This window comes from Scyliorhinus canicula, chromosome 11 (genome assembly GCF_902713615.1).
Source record: "Scyliorhinus canicula chromosome 11, sScyCan1.1, whole genome shotgun sequence".
NCBI lineage: Eukaryota > Metazoa > Chordata > Chondrichthyes > Carcharhiniformes > Scyliorhinidae > Scyliorhinus > Scyliorhinus canicula.
In genome coordinates this window covers 88,831,045-88,853,522 of record NC_052156.1, presented here as the reverse complement: position 1 = coordinate 88,853,522, position 22,478 = coordinate 88,831,045, and the positions used below count along the sequence as shown (strand labels likewise).

The 22,478-nt window shown below is 47.6% G+C and overlaps 1 protein-coding gene across 1 annotated transcript in view; it reads right to left on the bottom strand.

Moving 5' to 3' along the window:
• LOC119973179 (cadherin-related family member 4-like) overlaps positions 1-22,478 on the bottom strand; it is an 81,266-nt gene that overhangs the window by 35,093 nt on the left and 23,695 nt on the right. The window contains exons 3-5 of the mRNA XM_038810824.1: positions 16,189-16,385; positions 13,571-13,736; positions 12,717-12,805 (exon numbers count right to left, since the gene is read on the bottom strand). Of these exons, the coding sequence (XP_038666752.1) occupies positions 12,717-12,805; positions 13,571-13,736; positions 16,189-16,385 (452 nt within the window). The remainder of the gene's footprint in view (positions 1-12,716; positions 12,806-13,570; positions 13,737-16,188; positions 16,386-22,478) is intronic.

Here is a 22,478-nt window from a genome sequence, read left to right as displayed (position 1 = left end):
GTCTGTGTGGAGTCTGCACGTCCTCCCCGTGTGCGCGTGGGTTTCCTCCGGGTGCTCCGGTTTCCTCCCACAGTCCAAAGATGTGCGGGTTAGGTGGATTGGCCATGCTAAATTGCCCGTAGTGTAAGGTTAATGGGGGGATTGTTGGGTTACGGGGTTACGGGTATACGGGTTACGCGGGTTTAAGTGGGGTGATCATTGTTCGGCACAACATCGAGGGCCGAAGGGCCTGTTCTGTGCTGTACTGTTCTATGTTCTATGGTCTTTGAACTGTATTGGTTTGCTTAATTAGAATATATATATCTAGTTGCAGGTGTAGGTAGTAAGTTAAAGTTTTTCCTTTTATTTAAGAAATGTTTTACCTGTTAAGTGTAAAGTTATTATTTTGGGCTGAGATGATTGATTCTGTCTTTAATTAAAGTTTGTCTTAACACAAACAATACCTATTGCTCAGTGTTATCACTACTATGGTGAAGTATCCTTTCCTCTTAGTTTTACAAATTGCAAATAGTTGGGTTCTCATCCAGGATCCTAACACAGTATATAATCACATTTCTTCCTCTCTTTAACTCTGAAGAAGAGTCATACAGACTTGAAAGGCTAACTCTGTTTTCTCTCTGCTGAAATGCTGCCAGACCTGCTGAGTTTTTCCCAGGATTTTTCTCTTTTTGTTTCAGATTTCCAGCATTCACAGTGTTTTGCTTTTATTTTCTGGAGTCACGAAAGTAAAATTCCGATCCTGGGGAGCTTCAATGTAAGTACTTCCAGGTAAGTTGGAGTTGGCTGATGTTTGGAGGCCAGAGGCAGATTTTACTTTAGGAGGACTTGCAGCTGCAATGTTCAAGGAGATGAACACACATGGACAAGCAGTAAGTGCTTCACAAGGTAACAGTGCATTCAATCGGAGACCAGATGTGTAGATGAGGGAAAATGCATTTGATGTAGTCTACTTGGATTTCACCAAAGCTTTTGATAAGGTGCCACATGGGAGGCTGATATCAAAGGTAAGAGTCCATGGGATCCAAGGAAATTTGGCAACTTGGATCCAGAATTGGTTGAGTGGCAGAAAGCAGAGGGCGATGGTCAAGGGGTGTTCTTCTGACTGGAAGCCTGTGCACAGTGAATTCTAAGATGTGTGTGATTGAAGGCCCCCACAATCTACCTCAGTTTAAACTTTTGAGATGTAGATCACAGTGGTTAGTTGTTAACACATGGTTAATTCTTATTATTGTATATTGAGGGACATATAAAAAGCAAACCTCTACCTTAAAACAAATTTATTTCCAAGACAGCACAGTTCCTGCTCACCTCAGTGTCCCAGCTGTCCCCATTTATACCATTTTGGGTGGAACTAATTAAAATAAATTAGACCAACTAAAGGACAAATGAAAAGAGCAACCCTTTAAAGGGATACTGCATCAAATAACATTAAATCACAAAGGAAATTTAAAACATCACATCAAAGTATGATTAAAGGGGTGTACAAAACACCCTAGTCCCCATGGCACCGACTACGCATCAAATGTCCCCACACATAGGGGTACCAAGACCCATCGCCTGGTAACAATGCAATTGCCATAACAATGTAATTGTTATACAACCTTTACAATGTAATTTTCATTGAACAAATATAATTAATAAGACTTTAACATGCACTTCTGAAAATTAGTGGACAAAAAGCAACTCCTGTTATTGCCAGAGGTGCAGCTAAGATTTGGATTTTTGGAAGAAGGATGATGAATGTAATTGAGTGACATTTTAAATTAGGGTTTGTGTTTGGAGGAACATGTTCCCTAACAAGTCTGAAATAATTCACAGATGCACTTGTTAGAACCCATTTTAAAATGTGCCACAATGTTATTAAATTCCAGCTCTAAGAATGTGAGATAGTGAGAGGGGGGCCAATCACTGTACTCCCCACAATGAGTGATAGATGTGCCTCTGAGAAATGATAAAGGCACAAAGTCACTTGTGGGAGTGGTGTACGGGATTCTTAATTGTAATGGCAAGGCAGGACAGAGTATAAAAGAAAGATAATGGGAGCTGGTCAGAAAAGTACGGTGATAATCATGGGGGATTTTAATCTGTATATAGGCTTGAGAAATCAGAGGTAGCCCAGATGAGGAATTCATAAAATGTTTCCAGGGTATTTTCTTAGAACAACATGTTCTGGAGTCAACCAGAAGATAGTAGACCTGGTATTGTGCAGTGAGATAGGATTCATTGATAACTTCCTAGTGAAGGCACCCTTAGGTAGCAGTGATCATAATATGATTGAATTTTACATTCAGTTTGAGGGCGAGAAGAGTGCGTCCAAGACAAGTCTTCGAAACTTAGGTAAGGACAATTATTGAGGGCTAATTATTTTAGCACCGGAGTGCTAAAGTGAACTGGTAAATGGGGGTCAAGGGATAGGTCTGTAGAGACCTGACAAGGACTGACAAATGACAAGTTCATGCCCACAAGTTCCAGGCAATGACCATCTCCAACGAGAGAGAATCAAACCATTGCCCCTTGACATTCAATGGCATCGCTGAACTTCCCACTCTCTACATCCTGATGGTTACCACTTTTTAAAAATTAATTTCCAGGGTATGAGCATCACTGGCCAGTTGCCCAGAAACTGAACGGGACCAGCCATATAAATACTGTGGCGACAACAGCAGGTCAGATTCTGGGAATTCTGCAGTGAGTAACCCATCTCCTGACTCCCCAAAGCCTATCCACCATCTACAAAGCATAAATCAGGAGTGTAATGGAATACTCTCCACTTGCCTGGATGAGCACAGCTCAACAACACTCAAGAAGCTCAACACCATCCAAGACAAATCAGCCTGCTTGATTGCTACCCTTTTCACAAACATTCACTCCCTTCACCGCCGATGCACAATAGCAGCCATGTGTACCATCTACAAGATGCACTCAGGAACTCACCAAAGCTCCTGAGGCAGCACCTTCCAAACCCATGACCACCACCATCTAGAAGGACAAGGGCAGCAGATACCTGGGAACATCAACGAGTCACTCAGCATCCTTACTTGGAAATATATTGCCATTCCTTCACTATCACTGGGTCAAAATCCTGGAATAACAATCTCTAACAGCACAGTGGGTGTACGTACACCTCAAGGGACTGCAGCAGTCCAAGAAGGCAGCTCACCACCACCTTCTCAAGGGCAATTAGAGATGGGCAATAAATGCTGGCCTAGCTTGTGAAGCCCATATCCCATATATGGGGCTGGATTTTCTCCTACCCGGCGGGGTGGGGGGTCCCGGCGGGATGGAGTGGCGTGAACCACTCCGGCGTTGGGCCGCCCCAAAGGTGCAGAGAGATCCGCACCTTTAAGGGCCAAGCCCTAACCTTGAGGGGCTGGGCCCGTGCCGGAGTGGTTGGCGCCCCGCCGGCCGGTGGGAAAGGCCTTTGGCGCCACGCCAGCCGGAGCGTTAACGGCTGCTGATGTCATCCCCGCGCATACGCAGGGGAGGGGTCCCTTCTGGCTCCGCCATTGTGAAGGCTATGGCCAACGCGGAAGGAAAAGAGTGCCCCCATGGCACAGGCCCACCCGCTGATTGGTGGACCCCGATCGCGGGCCAAGCCACCATGGAAGCACCCCCCCGGGGCCAAATCGCCCCCCCACCCAGGACCCCGGAGCCTGCCCGCGAGTCCCGGTGGTAAGGGAGGTGTTTTGATTCACACCAGCGGGACCGGCATTACAGTAGCGGGACTTTGGCCCATCGCGGCCCGGAGAATCGCGGGGGGGGTGGGGCCGGCGATAGGGATTCAACCCCCCCCCCCCCCCCCCCCCCCTTCCCGGCGATTCTCCGACCCGGCGGGGGGGTCGGAGAAGCCAACCCATGATCTTTTTAAAAAAGAAATGTTTTGACAAACATTTAAAGGAATATTTCACAGTACACAGAATGGATATATTCCAATTGATACTGGAAGTCCCACCATCCGTGTTTAACTGAAAGATTTATAGACAGTATCAAACTGAAAGAAAAAGCATACAATTTTGCAATGATTGGTGGCAGGTTAGAATATAAAGAATATCAATTAAACAGTTATTTTGTATCTGTCCACTGTAGAGGACAGAAGTAACATCCCAGAAATAGCTGTAAATGAGGAAGTGGAAGGGAGGGAGGAAGTCAGGAAAATTACAATTGCCAGGGAAGTGATATTGAGTAAATTGTTGAGTCTGCGGGTTTACCAATCCCCTGATCCAGATAGACTTCACTCTCGGGTCTTGGAGGAAGTGGTTAATGAGGTACTTGAATCATTGGATTTAATTTTCCAAAATTCCCTAGATTCAGCAACTGATTGGAAGACAGCAAATGTAACTCCTTTATTCAAAAAGGGAGGGAGACAGAAAGCAGGAAACTATCAACCATTTGACAAAACAGCTGTCACAGGGAAAATGTTACAAGCCTTTATAGCAGGGCACTTGGAAAAATTCAAGGCAGTCAGGCAGAGATAATATGGTTTTGTGAAAGGGAAATCATGATTACCTAATTTATTGGAGGTTTTTGAAGGATTGGATTTGATTTCATTTATTGTCACATGTACTGAAATACAGTGAAAAGTATTCTTCTGCGGCCAAGGGAACGTACATAGTACGTACATAGTAGACAAAAGAATAATCAACAGAGAACAGGAGTCCCATGTGTTGTGAATAAAGGGGACTCGGTGGATGTACTGTACCAAGAGTTCCAGAAGGCATTTGATAAGGTGCCAAATCTAAGGTTATTGTGGAAACTGAAAGCTGATGGTGTAAGGGTGGGGGGGGGGGGGGGGGGGGACATATTGACATGGATAGAAGATTAGCTATCTAACAGGAAACAGAGCACTGGCATAATGGATCTTTTCCGGTTAGCAGGATGTGATGAGTGGTATGCCACAGGATCAGTGCAGGGGCCTCAGCTTCTTACTATTTATATCAATGACTCGGATGAAGAGACTGAAGAGATGGTTGCTAAATTTTCTGATGACACGAAGATATTTAGGGAAGTCAATTGTGAAGAGGATAAAAGAAACCTACGAAAGGACAAAGATATGTGAAGAGAGTGCACAAAGGTCTGGCAAATGGAGTGTAATATGTGCAAATGTTTAATTCTCCATTTTGGCAGGAAGAATGAAAAAGCATATTGTCTTGATCAGGCTTGTCCAACCTTTTCACTCAAGATGCCACATTTACATATTATCTTCATGAGAACATTTCAGAAAGATAAGGGGTGTGACTTAATGGCCTCATAGTATCAGGACGAGGAAATTGAATTTCCCAAGAGGTCTCTTGCGAGATTTCCAATAATCAAAATGAGGGCGCCGTTTAGTTAGGTTTCCATAAGCATGGACCAGTCATAATGGCACCTGGGGAGGCCTCCCAGCCTTTGAGACCCCTGGGTGGTTACGGACAAGACAGGGTGGCACCTTGACACTCCCTCTGGGACCCGGGCACCCTGGCAGTGCTACTCTGGCATTGTCAGGGTGCCTAAGTGGCATTACCTGGCTGACAGGGCACTGGCAGGGTTCAATGCTGGCACTGCCAGGGTGCCTAGGTGTCAGATTGGCTCTGCCAGGGTTCGGGCCCATGGGGGGACCCTATCAGCTGGAGCGAGGGATGAAGGAGTGTTCCTGAGGGCCTATCGGTGGTTGGGGGAGTTGAAAATTGGTGTTGGGGGTGGGGGGGGGGGGGAGCGATTAGGACAGCCAGGCAGGTAAGCAGACTCACAACCGCCCCATCCACTTATTCAGTCATACTCTCCCTCACAGTTTTCTCGCTCTCTCTCTTTCACACTTTCTCCCTCTCACACTCGCACTTTCTCCCTCTCACACTCACACTTTCACCCCTCTCCCTCTCACTTTCTCCCTCTCATTTGCACTTTCCACCCCCTCTCTCTCACTTGCACTTTCTCTCTCTCACACGCACTTTCTCTCTCTCACATGCACTTTCTGCCCCTCTTTGTCACTCGCACTTTCTCCCCCTCTCTCTCACTTGCACTTTCCCGCTCTCTCTCATGACGTTCTCTCTCTTTGTCACTCGCACTTTCCCTCTCTCTCTCTCACGATGTTCTCTCTCTTTGTCACTCGCACTTTCACTCTCTCTCTTCACTTGCACTCTCTCTCACTTATACTTTCTCTGTCTCTCACTCGCATTTTCTCCCTCTCACACTCGCACTTTCTCCCTCTCACACTCACACTTTCCCACCCTCTTCCTCGCACTTTTCCACCCCCTCCCTCTCACTCACATTTTCTCCCTCTCACTCGCATTTTCTCCCTCTCACACTCACACTTTCCCACCTTCTCCCTCTCACACTCTCACTTTCTCTGTCTCTCACTCGCATTTTCTCCCTCTCACACTTTCTCCCTCTCACACTCACACTTTCCCACCCTTTCACTCGCACTTTCTCCCTCTCATACTCGCACTTTCTCCCTCTCACACTCACACTTTCCCACCCTCTCACTCGCATTTTCTCCCTCTCACACTTGCACTTTCTCCCTCACACTCACACTTTCCCACCCTCTCCCTCGCACTTTTCCACCCCCTCCCTCACACTCGCATTTTCTCCCTCTCACACTCACACTTTCCCACCCTCTCCCTCTAACACTCACACTTTCCCACCCTCTCCCTCGCACTTTTCAACCCCCTCCCTCTCACTCGCACTTTCTCCCTCTCACGTGCACTTTCTCCCCCTCTCTCTCACTTGCATTCTCTCTCTCTCTCTCTCTCTCTAATGCACTCGCACTATAAAAGTTTCAGGAGACCCGAGAAGGTGATTTAAACAGAAATTTGCTTCTAACGAAAAGAAAGGGTGCAATGTGGCCTACAGCACAGTGTACCCAAACAGGTGCCGGAGTGTGGTGACTAGGGGATTTTTTTACAGTAACTTTATTGCAATGTTAATGTAAGCCTACTTGTGGCACTAATGAAGATTATTATATATCGAGCAGTCTGAATGTGTTTTAATCCATCATCTGCATAAACCTGAGAAATTCCTCACTTGTGAAGGGGGTACAAACAGCAGTGACAAGAACCTTTGGAATACTGTGAATGCTGAATGATTGGCGTAGCTTCCCTATTATGGCTCTCAAAGTGATGGATGGCAACCGGTATACCTCTATCCACTTTGAATGGACATTGATTAACAGCAGAAACTTTGACCCCAGGAAAGGCCCAGTAAAGTCAGCGTGTAAATGCACCAAAGGGCACCCTGGCCACCCCCACGGTGGAGCGAGGCTGAGGGTGGGAGCTTTTGATGTTCTTGGCATGCCGCACACTGCTGCACCAACTTCTCAATATCGCCATCGGACCCTTTCCACCACATGGCAAGCGTCCTCATTTTGGAAACGCCGAGATGTCCATTGTGCAAGTCCTGCAAAATGGTTTTTCAGCCTTGCCTCTGGACTACCACCCAGGCTCCCCACAGGAGGATACCTCCTCTGGACTACCGCCCAGGCTCCCCACAGGAACCCAGACTCCCCACAGGAGGATACCTCCTCTGGACTACCACCCAGGCTCCCCACAGGAGGATACCTCCTCTGGACTACCGCCCAGGCTCCCCACAGGAACCCAGACTCCCCACAGGAGGATACCTCCTCTGGACTACCACCCAGGCTCCCCACAGGAGGATACCACCTCTGGTATCCTCCCAGGCTCCCCACAGGAGGATACCGCCTCTGGACTACCACCCAGGCTCCCCACAGGAGGATACCACCTCTGGTATCCTCCCAGGCTCCCCACAGGAACCCAGACTCCCCACAGGAGGATACTGCCTCTGGACTACCATCCAGGCTCCCCACAGGAGGATACCGCCTCTGGACTACCATCCAGGCTCCCCACAGGAGGATATCGTCTCTGAACTACCACCCAGGCTCCCCACAGGAGGATACCACCTCTGATATCCTCCCAGGCTCCCCACAGGAGGATACCGCCTCTGGACTACCACCCAGGCTCCCCACAGGAGGATACCGCCTCTGGACTACCACCCAGGCTCCCCACAGGAGGATACCGCCTCTGGACTACCACCCAGGCTCCCCACAGGAGGATACCGCCTCTGGACTACCACCCAGGCTCCCCACAGGAGGATACCACCTCTGATATCCTCCCAGGCTCCCCACAGGAGGATACCGCCTCTGGATTACTATCCAGGCTCCCCACAGGAGGATACTGCCTCTGGACTACCACCCAGGCTCCCCACAGGAGGATACTGCCTCTGGACTACCACCCAGGCTCCCCACAGGAACCCAGACTCCCCACAGGAGGATACCGTCTCTGGACTACCACCCAGGCTCCCCACAGGAGGATACTGCCTCTGGACTACCACCCAGGCTCCCCACAGGAGGATACCACCTCTGGACTACCACCCAGGCTCCCCACAGGAACCCAGACTCCCCACAGGAGGATACCATCTCTGGACTACCACCCAGGCTCCCCACAGGAGGATACCGCCTCTGATATCCTCTCAGGCTCCCCACAGGAACCCAGGCTCCCCACAGGAGGATACCGCCTCTGGACTACCATCCAGGCCCCCCACAGGAGGATACCTCCTCTGGACTACCACCCAGGCTCCCCACAGGAGGATACCACCTCTGGACTACCACCCAGGCTCCCCACAGGAGGATACCACCTCTGGACTACCACCCAGGCTCCCCACAGGAGGATACCGCCTCTGGACTACCACCCAGGCTCCCCACAGGAGGATACCACCTCTGGACTACCACCCAGGCTCCCCACAGGAGGATACCGCCTCTGGACTACCACCCAGGCTCCCCACAGGAGGATACCGTCTCTGGTATCCTCCCAGGCTCCCCACAGGAACCCAGACTCCCCACAGGAGGATACCGTCTCTGGTATCCTCCCAGGCTCCCCACAGGAACCCAGACTCCCCACAGGAGGATACTGCCTCTGGACTACCATCCAGGCTCCCCACAGGAGGATACCGCCTCTGGACTACCACCCAGGCTCCCCACAGGAGGATACCGTCTCTGGACTACCATCCAGGCTCCCCACAGGAGGATACCGCCTCTGGACTACCATCCAGGCTCCCCACAGGAGGATACCGCCTCTGGACTACCACCCAGGCTCCCCACAGGAGGATACCGTCCTTTGTGCTAAGCTCCTGTTGCTTTGTTGCGAGTAATCACAGTTCTTCAGGATGTTTCCCTGGAGACCGCCATGTAAGATGACGTGGTGCAATTTTGTCAACGTAGGGTCCTTTTGACTCCACACATGAATTTGTTGTGGCAGTGACAGGCAATGTGTCCATAAAATTTAGTATCCACACAACGTCATCTGTGACTGATGGGAACGGGAGGAATTGGGAGCTGGCTAAGGACATCCGCAATATGTGTGCCTCGGCGATACATATTCATGCCCTGCCAACAACAATGCCCATCCCTGGATCCTGGCTTAAGCTTGTGACACCTTCCATTTCCATTTCCATTTCTATTGCTTCTCTATGAGTGCACTTAGAGGTATCCCAGGTAAATCCTTCTCTCCAAGCTGGTAGATACATTTGCCTCTTTTCAGGCAGTTACTGCCGAGAATCGGCAGAGGATTTCTTCTAGGTTATTTAGTTGTTCCTTCTTGGAGGCTCCTGTAATCAACACGTCAACCAGGTAAACAGCCACCCTGGACGGATCTTGAAGAATGCTTTCCATAACACGCTGGAAAATGGTACATGATGATATTCCAAATGGAAGCCTGCTGTACTCATATAATACCCTGTGGGTGTTAATGGTTGCACATTTTCTGGACGCTGTGTCCAGCTCCAGCTGGAGGCACGCATGGCTCATGTTCAGCTTTGGGAAAAAATGGCCCCAGCCAAATTTGTGTGGCATGGGGTACCCCTCCAAACAGGAGGCCTCGTTGACCGTCATTTTCCAGTCGTCGCACAAGCGGACGGTCTTGTCCAGCTTCAACACCAGCACCAGTGTCCGCGAATTGGACTGGGTGAATAATCCCCAAGTTCTCACTCTCATTAGCACCTTGAGATGGAATTTATTGCCCTTCACCATGGCATGTTTTCTGGTCAGGACATTTAATTCATTGGGAGGATCACGGATGTAATGTTCTTGTCGGATGGCCTGATTTATATTACAAGAACACTTGCAGCTGATGCTATGAACAAGTTATTAACATTAACTGTGGGTAAAATATATACAAAACAACAGACAAATAACAGTATGAACATGCACAGGTAACCTCCCTCCCAGCTCTCTAAGTCTGAGGTCACCTGACTTGAACATTCACTTATATACTAATGAGACTCCTAGTGGTCAGTCAGTGAATTACAACACAACCATGATATCATTACAACGGGACCGCAAAGCCTTATTGACACTTCTCAGAATTAAGTCTGTGACAGAAAGGTCTCATGGACAGCTTCCCATCCCGTCACCATTTAAAGCTGCAGCCAGCGGGGGACCCCCCTGCAGAAAGCCGTCGCATTGTTAGGCGCTCAGTGCTAGATTGAAGGACCCAGTATTAGGAATGGCGTGAGCCCACTGGCAGCCACCCACTTTGATCTGTGCTGAATCGTTCTCCACCCCCACTTGACCATCACCCTGTGGTCCCCCTCACACCATCACTCACCAGTGCCCGAGGCCATGGAAATACTAGGCCTTTGATGATTGTAGTACCCCTCCCCAGTGACACTGGCGAGCAATGATTGTTCTACAGCTGTAGGTGGGTGGACATCCACACCTGGGGTCCTTGATCCCCAGCGAAGGCCTGTCACTGGCGGGTTAAGTGCCCAGTAGTTGACAGTACTATGACTAAGGGACACAGATTTAAGGCAAAGGAGACAGGGGGATGTGAGGGAGAACATCTGATAATCAGTATGCGGTAATGACCTGGAACTTGCTGCCTTTAAGAATGGTAGAAATGGAAATAATTCATGATTCCAAAAGTAAAATGGACCAGTGCTTGAAGGAAATAAACTTGCAGGGTTATGAGGATAGAGTGGGAGAATGAGACTGACTGGACTGGTCCACACAGAGCCAGGCTGGATTAGATGGGACAATTAGCTTCCTTTTAATGCATTATTGCTTTACCTTGATTGGGAGGAAGTGGCCTAAGTAGAACCCTTACAGTGAGAGCAAAGGTGTTCATTGCAAGCTGCACCACTTTCTGAAGACTGCAATACAGCGAGTATCAGCAGGGCATATAGAAATGGTTGGGCCCTGAAATACTTGAGTTGGGCCTCCAGGTCCACGTAAATTTTAGCCATGGCTCTCTTTATCTTCCCTAAGCCATCTTGGAAGATGTCCGGGCATTTCCCCAGGACCTCATGCAAACTGCCTGTACCACCCAAAACATCTGTTGCCAATCTAGGTGGAGTCTCTGTAACCAGTCGCAGCCCAGAACACTGGGTCTGGGCACCTGCACCACAACCAGTGGCAGTTGAGCTGATTGTTGTCTATGAGTAACCAGGATTATTGTTGTCCAAAGATCTGTTAAATGTTCTCCAGTATACATCACCAGCTGTGCCTTAGTATCCTTTCGGCCCAGGTACTGGGTCCCGAAAGAATTTTCCAGTTTGTTTGTTTGTTTGAGACAGCAGTCCCTGTATCTATTTCTATATCCAAAGGGTGGCTGTTCTCCTTGGTGGCGATCTTTATTGCAGCTACTTATGGTGCCATAATGCAATTTAGCTGCAAGGTATGTGGGTATGTGGTTGACTACGTCAGGCTGTTGCCTGTCCAGTTTCTAGGACAGTTCTCCCAATTTTGACCCAAGTCCCCAGATGTTAGTGAGGAGGACGTAATAAGGTAAACGGGGGAGATTTCGCTCTTTGTCATTTCTGGTGCCTAGGTTGAAGCCAGGTGGTCAGCCCAGTTTTATGCTTATTTGGTTTTCCTGTAGCACTTTGGTCCAACTGAGAGATTGCTCGACTATTCCGAGAGACATAAACAGTCAACTACATTGCTATGGGTCTGCAGTCATATGCCAGTCAAATTGAATAAGGATTGCATATTTCCCACTGACAGACATCAGTGAATCAGATGGATTCTCACAACACTCTGGTAGTTTCACATTCACCATTACTGAACTAACTTTTTCATTCCTGATTCATAGAACAGTACAGCACAGAACAGGCCCTTCGGCCCTCGATGTTGTGCCGAGCAATGATCACCCTACTTAAACCCACGTAACCCGTATACCCGTAACCCAACAATCCCCCCATTAACCTTACACTACGGGCAATTTAGCATGGCCAATCCACCTAACCCGCACATCTTTGGACTGTGGGAGGAAACCGGAGCACCCGGACGAAACCCACGCACACAGGGGGAGGACGTGCAGACTCCACACAGACAGTGACCCAGCCGGGAATCGAACCTGGGACCCTGGAGCTGTGAAGCATTGATGCTAACCACCATGCTACCGTGAGGCCCCATTCATTAATTGAATTTAAATGGCCCCAGATTCCATGCGAGATTTTAACTCATGTCCCCATAGCAGTAGACTGGGCTTCGGTTTCCTAGTCCAACAACATTCCCAACAAGCTAAGGCTCCGTCAAATAAACCCTTTGAATATTTTGGCCAGTTAATAAGGGACAGTGCAGCTTCCCAACCACAACAGCTGGGACCCATCTCTGTGAGTCAGCATCTCACACAGTCAGGGACAACCAACTCAAATATTTGACCCTCAGTAGAGTTTAAGGAAGAATCACCCAATCACACAGCTGCCCTAGGGGCCATAAAAAGAATACTTACGATAAAATTCTGTGCAGGTGATGGTGCTGAGACAATGGTATAGATCTGGGAAAGAGGTGCGGCTGTCTCTTCAACACGAGCTGTGGCTCCTGCGTAAGGTCAAAATATTCAAGGAAATTATGTCACGAAGAGTAAAAGTTGGAGTGTAGCAAAAACTTCAGTGTCTTGGTATTCTCTCAGTCCCCCCCCCCCCCCCCCACACCTGTCCCCCCTGTCCCCCCCAGTGCCTCGTCTGCATAGACCCAGAGCCCAAAACCAGTCTTTAATGGGCCTGGACCCAAATCCCAAAACTAGTCCCTTATGGGACTGGAACCAGATCCCAAAACCAGCCCCTAATGGGCCTGGAACCAAAACCCAAACTAGCCCGTAATGGGCCTGGACCCAGAGCCCCAAACCAGCCCGTAATGGGCCTGGATTCAGAGCCCACAACCAGCCCCTAATGGGCCTGGACCCAGAGCCCAAAACCGGTCCCTAATGGGTCTGGACCCAGAGCCCATAACCAGCCCCTAATGGGTCTGCATTCGGAATCCAAAACCAGTCCCTAATGGGCTTCGACTCAGAGCTCAAAACCAGTCCCGAATGGGACTGGATTCGGAATCCAAAACCAATCCCTAATGGGGCTGGAATTAGAGCCAAAACCAGCACCTAATGGGCCTGGATCCAGAGCTCAAAACCGGTCCCTAATGAGCCTGGATCCGGAATCCAAAACCATCCCACAATAGGCCTGGACCCAGAATCCAAAACCAGCCCCTAATGGGCCTGGATCCAGAGCCCAAAACCACAGCACTAACATTCCTTGGCCTGCTGTGCACTAAACTCACAGGAAGACAAAAGATGAGAACAGAATCACTTACCTCCTGGAGTCTGGAACTGTACACCACACTGCTCATCTGCGACATCTTGAACTAAGAGCTGGAGCTGTTCAAAGTGACTGGGCGGATTATATCCATTGATCATTATCGTGAGCAGGTACATGGGTGCCCATTCATAATCCAAGGATGCCTTGTTACTCAGAAAAGTCTAAAAGAAATAGCATTTTCAGAAAAGTATAAAGTGACAGTGGCTGGGCACATGTGATTAAAAAAGAGACCCAGCATCACTTTCTCAAGAGCAACTCAGGATTGCCAATAAATACTGCCTTGCTGTAATGGCTGTTTTCCAAGAATTAATTTTAAAACTGAAGTCAAAACATCACAATTGTCGAAGCTGTCTTTATACCAGTACTTTCCCCACATATGAAATTGTGTCCAAAGTACATCAACTCAACTTAATTATGAAACCAGCATTGTGGCTTCTGAGGGAGAGAGAGAAGGTATGGAAAGTGTCAAACATCACCATAGTCTGCTCCCAGTTGTGCTGCTGGCCGGGGGACTTCTGACAGGGCCGGGGTAGTAGCAGAGGGCAGCCAGGAGGAGTGCTGTGGGGTCAGGATGGACAGACACCGAATACCATTGCTGCAGCTAGAAAGGCAGCCATTCAGCTGCACACACTGTTAACAGCCCTCTGTGGACTTCAGGCCACGGGTCATAGGGGTGTCCCGTTGGCCACCCACCTAGGTGTCCTCTGGCCCCAGCCGACCCATCAACTGTATGGGCGTGCTCCAGCACAAACAGTGCCATCCTGTTGGCTGGGATGAGTGTGTGTCAGGATTAGAATGTGTATATGCGGCTGCAGCTTGTCAGCCTCCTGAGTGTCAATCATGGACCTGGCAGATTCCCAAATCATTTTTCAATGGGATCGATTATGGTCCACGTGGCACCGGTGCCGTTAAAAATAGCTGAATCGGTCCAGGTGTGGTGCCTTGTTGTCGTGAAAGTCCACGAATTCTGCATTGGCGTCAACTCTTAGTCTCAGAAATAGAGAATCCTGTCTCATTACTGTATAATAGAGAGAAATTTGATAAAAGTACAGTCGATTGTTTTTTTAATGTTCATTTTATGAAATGTGGACATTGCTGGCTAGGCTAGCGTTTATTGCCCATCCCGAATTACTCTTGAGAAGGTGGTGGTGGTGAGCTGCCTTCTTGAACCGCTGCAGTCCATATGGTGTAGGTACACCCACAGTGCCCTGAGGAAGGGAGATCCAGTGACAATGAAGGAACCTCAATATTGTTCCAAGTCAGGATGGTGAGTGACTTTGAGGAAAACTTTCAGTTGGTGCTGTTCCCAATGCATCTCTTACCTTTATCATTCTAGAGGCTGCAGGTGTGGCAAGTGTTTTTACAATAACATTCGTACCCTCATGCCTCTAGCCCTGTGCAACAAACCACATTTTAATCAATTGAAGCTACTCAACTCACTCTTGGATGTATTTAATCTTACAGTAAATTGCATATTGCCAAATCACACATCCAACTTTTGTATACGAGGGGGAAGAGTTTGTATCCATGATCAACCTATGTATCAGAGCACTCAGTGTGAGATGTATCTGCCAGTGAAACTCAGTTCTGCTCACTGCATATCCCATTGTACACATCATAGCCTCTGGCCTGGCTCTATGGTACTACCAGCCTGAAACAGTCATGTGCAAGCACCAAGAAAGAATTGTTTGGCTGTTAATGATTACCATTTTCTGGCAGCAATATTCAATTTTTCTATAACTTTCCAAATCAATAATTTGCTGAGCCGCATAATGTGGTCCATTGTCAGTGCAGATAGCCTGGGGATGGTATCAAACAGCTCTATAAAATTGTTCAAACATTCTCCATTCCCCTCATTTCCCAGAGGCTTGGCCTACATTTAATCGTTTGCGATGACGTTCAGTTGTACAGGGCAATCAGAATGTTTCCCTATGGGATTTCCCAGGATCATTCTTGTTTTCCCTGGCCCACAATTTAACAGGAAATAAAAAAAAACATTATAATAACTTACCTTGTTGGGACTTCTGTGGTCCGGTGGGCCACTTCCTGACAGCTGGAGTCAAGACGACTAATGGGGTCTGATGAACTCATGGGGGCCTGGTGTGCATGTTTAAAGAAGGACCTCGCCACCTTTGAGCAGTTGTCTTTGGTGACTACCATTTATATTTGCTTTGGGAAGGCCAGTCAACACCAGATCTGCATGGAGATTTCATCCAATGACTTCACACCTGCAACCACCCCATCTCATCTATCTGTGATTGGCCACTCAACAGGTCCTATGTCCGAGTCATGCAATTCCCACAGCCAATTGGAATTTGAATTCATTCATTGTCAATGCACTGGTTGATTCTTGATTGCCAATCAAATAAACTTTTCCCCATCTCCAATACATTAATAGCTAGTAAACAAAATTGTTCAAAGAAGATGGAATAAAACACAAAATCTATTTTAATATCTTGTTGAGTTTGCTCCTCAGTTAGTCACAGCAGAGTCCTGGAGATTAATATTTAATTCTAGGAGATTGCAGGGCAACCCTGCACAGTTGGTAACCCAAAGGCTCCATTTTATCTGCGCTTATCAGATTCTTACAAGGAGGGATATCATTGAACATACCTCCACAATATATCGATTTGAAATCTCTGTCTGAAGTATCCTTTTATATGTGGTCATAAAGAATTCACTTTCTGGTGTGGAAGTGACAACTGTTTCCAAAATATCACTATTGAACACAATTGCCTGGAATTCATGAAGCTTGGTTCCTGCAGGACTGTTCTCTGGTACAGTGGCAACCCTTTCAAAATTTTCCACAACTAGGCAGAACAGGAAGACAAAATATTGTTAATCTCAGGAGGTGCATCAAGAAATTATCATGATTCTAGTGTATGAGAGAGATGATCTTCAATGAGGAGTTACTGTACTAGAGAGATGACCTTCAACAGGGAATTAGTGTACTAGAGAGATAGTCTTTAATGAGGAGTTAGTGTACTCGCAAATTAGTCTTCAATGGGGAATTAGTGTATGAGAGAAGTAGTCTTCAATGAAGAGTTAGTGTACTCGAGAAATGGCCTGCAATAAGCAATTAGTATACTAGAGAGATGGTCTTCAATAGTGAATCAGTGTACTAGAGAGATAGTCTTTAATGAGGAGTTAGTGTGCTGGACAGACAGTTTTCAATAGGGAGCTGGTGTACCGGAGAAATGGTCTTCAACAGGGAATTAGTGCACTGGAGAGATGGTCTTCAATGAGGAGTTAGTGTACTAGAGAGATGGTCTTCAATAGGGTGTTAGTTTACTCGAGTGATGGTCTTCAATGGGGAGTTAGTGTACTAGTGAGATGGCCTTCAATAGGGAATTAGTACTGTAGAGCTTAACTTTAATACAGAGTTAGTGTATTAGAGAGATGGTCTTCAATAGGGATTTAGTGTGCTAGAGATGGTCTTCAATAGGGATTTAGTTTACTGGAGAGATGGTCTTCCATCGGGAGTTAGTGTACTAGTGAGACGGCCTTCAATAGCAAATTAGTGTACTGTAGAGATGATCTTGAAATGAAATGAATGAAAATCGCTTATTGTCACGTGTAGGCTTCAATGAAGTTACTGTTAAAAGCCCCTAGTCGCCACATTCCGGCGCCTGTCCGGGGAGGCTGATACGGGAATCGAACCGTGCTGCTGGCCTGCTTGGTCTGCTTTAAAAGTCAGCGATTTAGCCCAGTGAGCTAAATCAGCCCCTTCAATACAGAGTTACTGTATCAGAGAGATGGCCTTCATTAGGCCATTAGTGTATTTGAGAGATGGTCTTCAATAGGGATTTAGTGTACGAGAGAGATGGTCTAAGTTTCTATGATTATGTGCTAATTCTAGTCTCAATTTCAGCTCACACAGTTGGCTGCCAGTGGGAACCAGAAAGAGAGCCAAATATTTAATCTGTATCACATCGATCTTTTGGACATGCTGAGATTTTTTTCCTGATTTATTTAACTTGACTACATTTCTCGAGACTTAAACAACATTTGGAAGTACGTTAGGACCTTGTTGTAAAATATTTTGGCTGTCCTGTGTTCCCTTTTAATCCCCGTTCTGGTGCCTGCTTCTGGTGCCCGTTCTGGTACCAGTCTCTGGTTAGGTGCTACAACATTACTGCACCCTTTGAGATTTCTATTTAAATTGCAGTCTTTGGACACCAAAAACCCATGTCCTAATGTACCAGGTCAATATGCCCCCTTTAGATTCTGTGGCAGAAGTTGTGATGCCAATTTGATAGATTTAGCAAACAGCCAATTGGTGAATGTAGAGTTCTTGGCCTTCTCCTATTGTTGCCTGTGATTGGTGGAACCAGTCAAAAACGTCCAGAAAGAAGGCGGGTCTTCTGCAGAGTTCCATCTTTTGTTTCAGTTCTGTGAAGGAAGCTTAGCTAGAAGGTAGTGAAGAATCTCTCTGTCCCTCTCTCTGTGCCAAACGATTTTAAGAGATATTCTAGCTAAATCTGTGGAGGCATTCTTGTTTAGAAGGCACCAGCAGCCTGGGAAATAGACCTTTTTATTGTGAAAGTGCCAGCCATTTTTCCACAGGGTCGGTAACACTTTTATGGTTCTGTCTGAAAGGCTAGGAAGAACTCAAGATTGAAGTTTAAGGTGAGAGCATTTGTGAGAAAATAGCCAGAGTTTCATATAAAAATCAGGCAGGTAAAAGTTTGTTAATTCCAGGGTCAAAGCCTAGTAATTTCTCAGGGAGACAAAAGCTCCACCTCAAGGTAGAAGAGCAGAATTGGACAGATCTGAGCATCCTGGGTACAGCAGCACCTGGTGGCCGATGATTGGAATTGCACTGACCTGTACATCTTGTACCTAGCTCCATCCGGTGGTATATATATACCCATGGTTCACGGAGGCAACTGCCCATAGAAATTAACAGCTGCATCCAGTCTTGTGTGATTTTAGCGAAGTACATGACTGAAATCCAAAGTGTGCGGATTAGACCTGGTAGGAGCTGGTCTAAATCTTGTGGATTCATTTGGATAGCCAGGGTACCCTTTTTGGAGAAGTAAGGTATCCCTTCGGATATAGTTCTGGGACACCTTTAAGAGAGTTAAGGCACTATTTCAGAGAGATCAGGTGCCATTTGGGATAGTTACAAATAGACATGATTGTGTGTAAAAAGTGCATAAGCTCATTGGAACTGTCAAACTGTCAAAGAACTGTCAGGCTGTTGAGGAGCTATCAAGAAACTGTCAAACTATCAAGGAATAGTTAAATTCAGGAAAAAAACTGTTAAACTCTAAAAGAGCTGTTACAGCTGCCAAATAAATCCCGAAGCTGGCAAAGAACTGTCAAGCTATCAAAGAACTGGCAACTGTCAAAAAATGTGTTGAGCTGTTAAGGACTTGTTAAAGTTGTTAAAGAACTGTCAAGCTATCAATGACACTATTGAGCTGTTAATGAATTGTCTAGCTGTCAAAGAACTGTCAAAAATCATTGGAACTGCCAAAGCTCTCACATAATTTAACTGGGTTTTAAAAGTCAAAAAAAAGATTTGACACTGGCCTCAACTCCACATTCTGCTTACACCTGGTAACCTTTGACTCCCATTTTAGTCAAGAATCTATCTACCTCTGCCTTAAAAATATTCAACGACTTCCACCACTCTCTGGAAAAGAGGGTTCCAAAGATTCACAACCCTCTTAGAGAAGAAAATTCTATTAATCTCCCTTTCACATGGGAGACCACTTATTTGTAAACTGTGTCCCCTAGTTCCAGTCTCTTCCACAGGGGACAACATCCTTTTAACATCCACCCTGTTGTTATGAAACCCCGCTGAGAGTTATGTGCGAGAATATTTCAACCTGACAACACTGGTTTCATGTGGTGTTTCGCTTTTGGGATATTAGTGCGGAATATTTGCAGAAACAGTAAGAATGTAAAATGCTCTTTCATTAAAGAAACACAAAACTATTTAATCGAGTAGAAGATAGCTAATGAAATACTCCAAAGAACAGTCTTACACATCAGCAAAATTAAGAGTAAGCCCTTTGTCTCTCAAAGACTGAAAACCTAAAAGCATCTGTTTGCCCTGTTATCCTAAATTCTACTGAGACCCCTCCGTTTTCTAAACAGTAGCCATAAACCTATTGGCCAAATCTAGTCAGTGATGACCACACTGAACAGCTTAAGTGACCAGGATCTGGGCAAGGTCTTTGGTTCAGCAAGGAAAAATAATCTTTTGCACAAACTGGCTACTGCCTTCAACACTGCATGTTTATATGAACGGTTTCCTGAGGATGATTACCCCGTTCTCTCTGTTGTTCTTGCTTTTTCAGCACCTCATCTGGGTCTGACCACTCCTTCCTAGCTCATAGCCCTCTGACAACTAAAATGTATCAATTGTAAAGAACACCCTGTTCCCTATTCTCACAGTTTCCTTCCTTTGCTCTTAGTTGCTACTCAGACATGGTTTACAAAATACACAGGAAGGGATTCTCCATTAACTGAAAGTGGAAAAGGCAATTTGGTGGAATATCAGTCTTGAAGCCAAAACTGTGGCAGGCACCAGGCTGGTGCTAAATCAATTCTCTGGTGTCGTGGCAGTGGTGTCAATGTGTTCTATTCTGCATGTACAGTGAACAGTATTACAATGATGTCCATGTGGCGACCAGGGACATGATTGAGTGGTGCTTCGGCATCCTGAAGATGCAAAAGGTGCCTGGACCCCTCTGGAGGAGCCCACCAGTACAGCTTTAAGAGGGTCTCCCATGTCATGGTGGCCTGCTGCATCCTCCATAACATGGCGCAGCAGAGGAGCGACGTGCTGGAAGAGGAGAATGAATGTCAGTCCTCGCCCGATGGGGAGGAAGCAGGAGTGGGCAAGGATGGAGAGGACATCGGGCTTATTCAGGCATGGGTGTCTGCACAATATGTTCTCCTAGGCCGATGACCTTGCACTCCTTCCTCCTCCCTCTGGGCTATTCCTTGGGAAGGAGCGTGAGCACCTCCAGGTTCACCGACAAGGGGGACTGGCTAGGGGCATGGACATCTCATCTCAGCCCCATAACCCACCCTCAGCCAGCCCACCCCTTCCATAATCACCCTCTCTGTGCCGCCCTGCCATCCCGTTGCAACCCCCTCCATTATTCCCACCTTCCTCACTATGGGGTGAGGGCCCAGGATTGGCAGTAACAGCTGGCATGCCCCATGGGACAGAGGATGATGACAACATGTTCTCGGATGAGCTCTGGTGCTCTGTATCATTTGACAACGTCTGACTCCTGCCCACGGTAGCACTTTCCACTGTCCACCTGGGTGACCCCTGCATGAACTGACTGTTCCATCACATGGTCCTATTGAATCTCTAGGGCGGCGGTGATGGGGTAGGTGGGGGGATGGTGGGGGAGGGGGCTGATGATGGGGGTGGGACACTGGAGTGGTGAGCATTGGCTGCACTGTGGTCCATGGGCCAAGCCCACTCACAACCTCCGTCCATCCTCAAACCGTTCTGAAAGAGCACTGAGACAGGTTGTAACGTTGTGCACAGGTGTTCATGTGGACAACAGGATTGTGCCCTAACCCCTATCACTATCTTATGTGCTGCACCCAAGCCATCCTAACTGGTGTCTACCTTTCTGGCCAAACAGGCCCTAACGTCGAGGTGGATCCCAATAATAATAATTTTTTTTTATAAATGTTTTTATTCAGTTTTCGTATTTTATATTGAACAAATTACAAATTGTTAGGAGAGAGAAAAAAAAAACCAACAAAAACAAACACGCAAAAATTAACACACATATTTACAGGTAAGCATCTTCGTAGTAGTAACTGCGCCCCCCCCCCCCCTCCCCCCCTCAACATGTTTATTTAGCTTGGTTTTGGGCCTTAGCTAGCCATCGAACCCCCGTAACGAACCTGTAGCCCCCCCCCCCCCTCCCGCTACCTTCCCCCGACTATTCTTCCTCTTGTACATTGGCCACAAATAGGTCCCGGAACAGTCGCATGAATGGCTCCCACGTTCTGTGGAAGCCGTCGTCCGACCCTCGGATGGCAAATTTGATTTTCTCCATTTGGAGAGATTCCGAGAGGTCGGACAGCCAGTCCGCAGCTCTGGGCGGTGCTGCTGACCGCCAGCCAAACAGGATTCTACGGCGGGCGATCAGGGAGGCAAAGGCAAGGGCATCCGCCCTCCTCCCCAGGAATAGATCTGGCTGTTCTGAAACCCCGAAGACCGCCACTATCGGGCATGGCTCCACCCTCACTCCCACCACTTTGGACATTACCTCGAAGAAGGCTGTCCAGTACTCCACGAGTCTGGGGCAGGACCAGAACATGTGGGCGTGGTTGGCCGGGCCTCTTTGGCACCGTTCACATCTGTCTTCCACCTCCGGGAAGAACCTACTCATACGGGTTCTTGTTAAGTGGGCTCTATGTACCACTTTTAGTTGCGTCAGGCTGAGCCTTGCGCACGTGGAGGTGGAGTTGACCCTATGCAGTGCTTCGCTCCAGAGTCCCCACCCGATCTTCATCCCCAGGTCGTCCTCCCATTTCCTCCTTGTTGCGTCCAGTACGGTGTCGTCCCTATCTACCAGTCGGTCATACATGTCACTACAGTTCCCTTTCTCTAGGATACTTGCGTCCAGTAGGTCTTCCAGTAGTGTCTGTCGTGGCGGTTGTGGGTACGTCCTTGTCTCCTTTCGTAGGAAGTTTTTGAGCTGCAGGTACCGTAGCTCGTTCCCCCCAGCTAGCTGAAATTTCTCTGTCAGTTCGTCCAGTGTTGCGATCCTGTCGTCCGCGTATAGGTCCCTGACTGTCAGTGTCCCCCCGTCCTGCCTCCACCTTTTGAAGGTGGCGTCGGTCAGTGCTGGTTTGAACCTATGGTTGTTGCAGATGGGAGCCCTGTTCGACATTTTGGTCAGGCCAAGTTG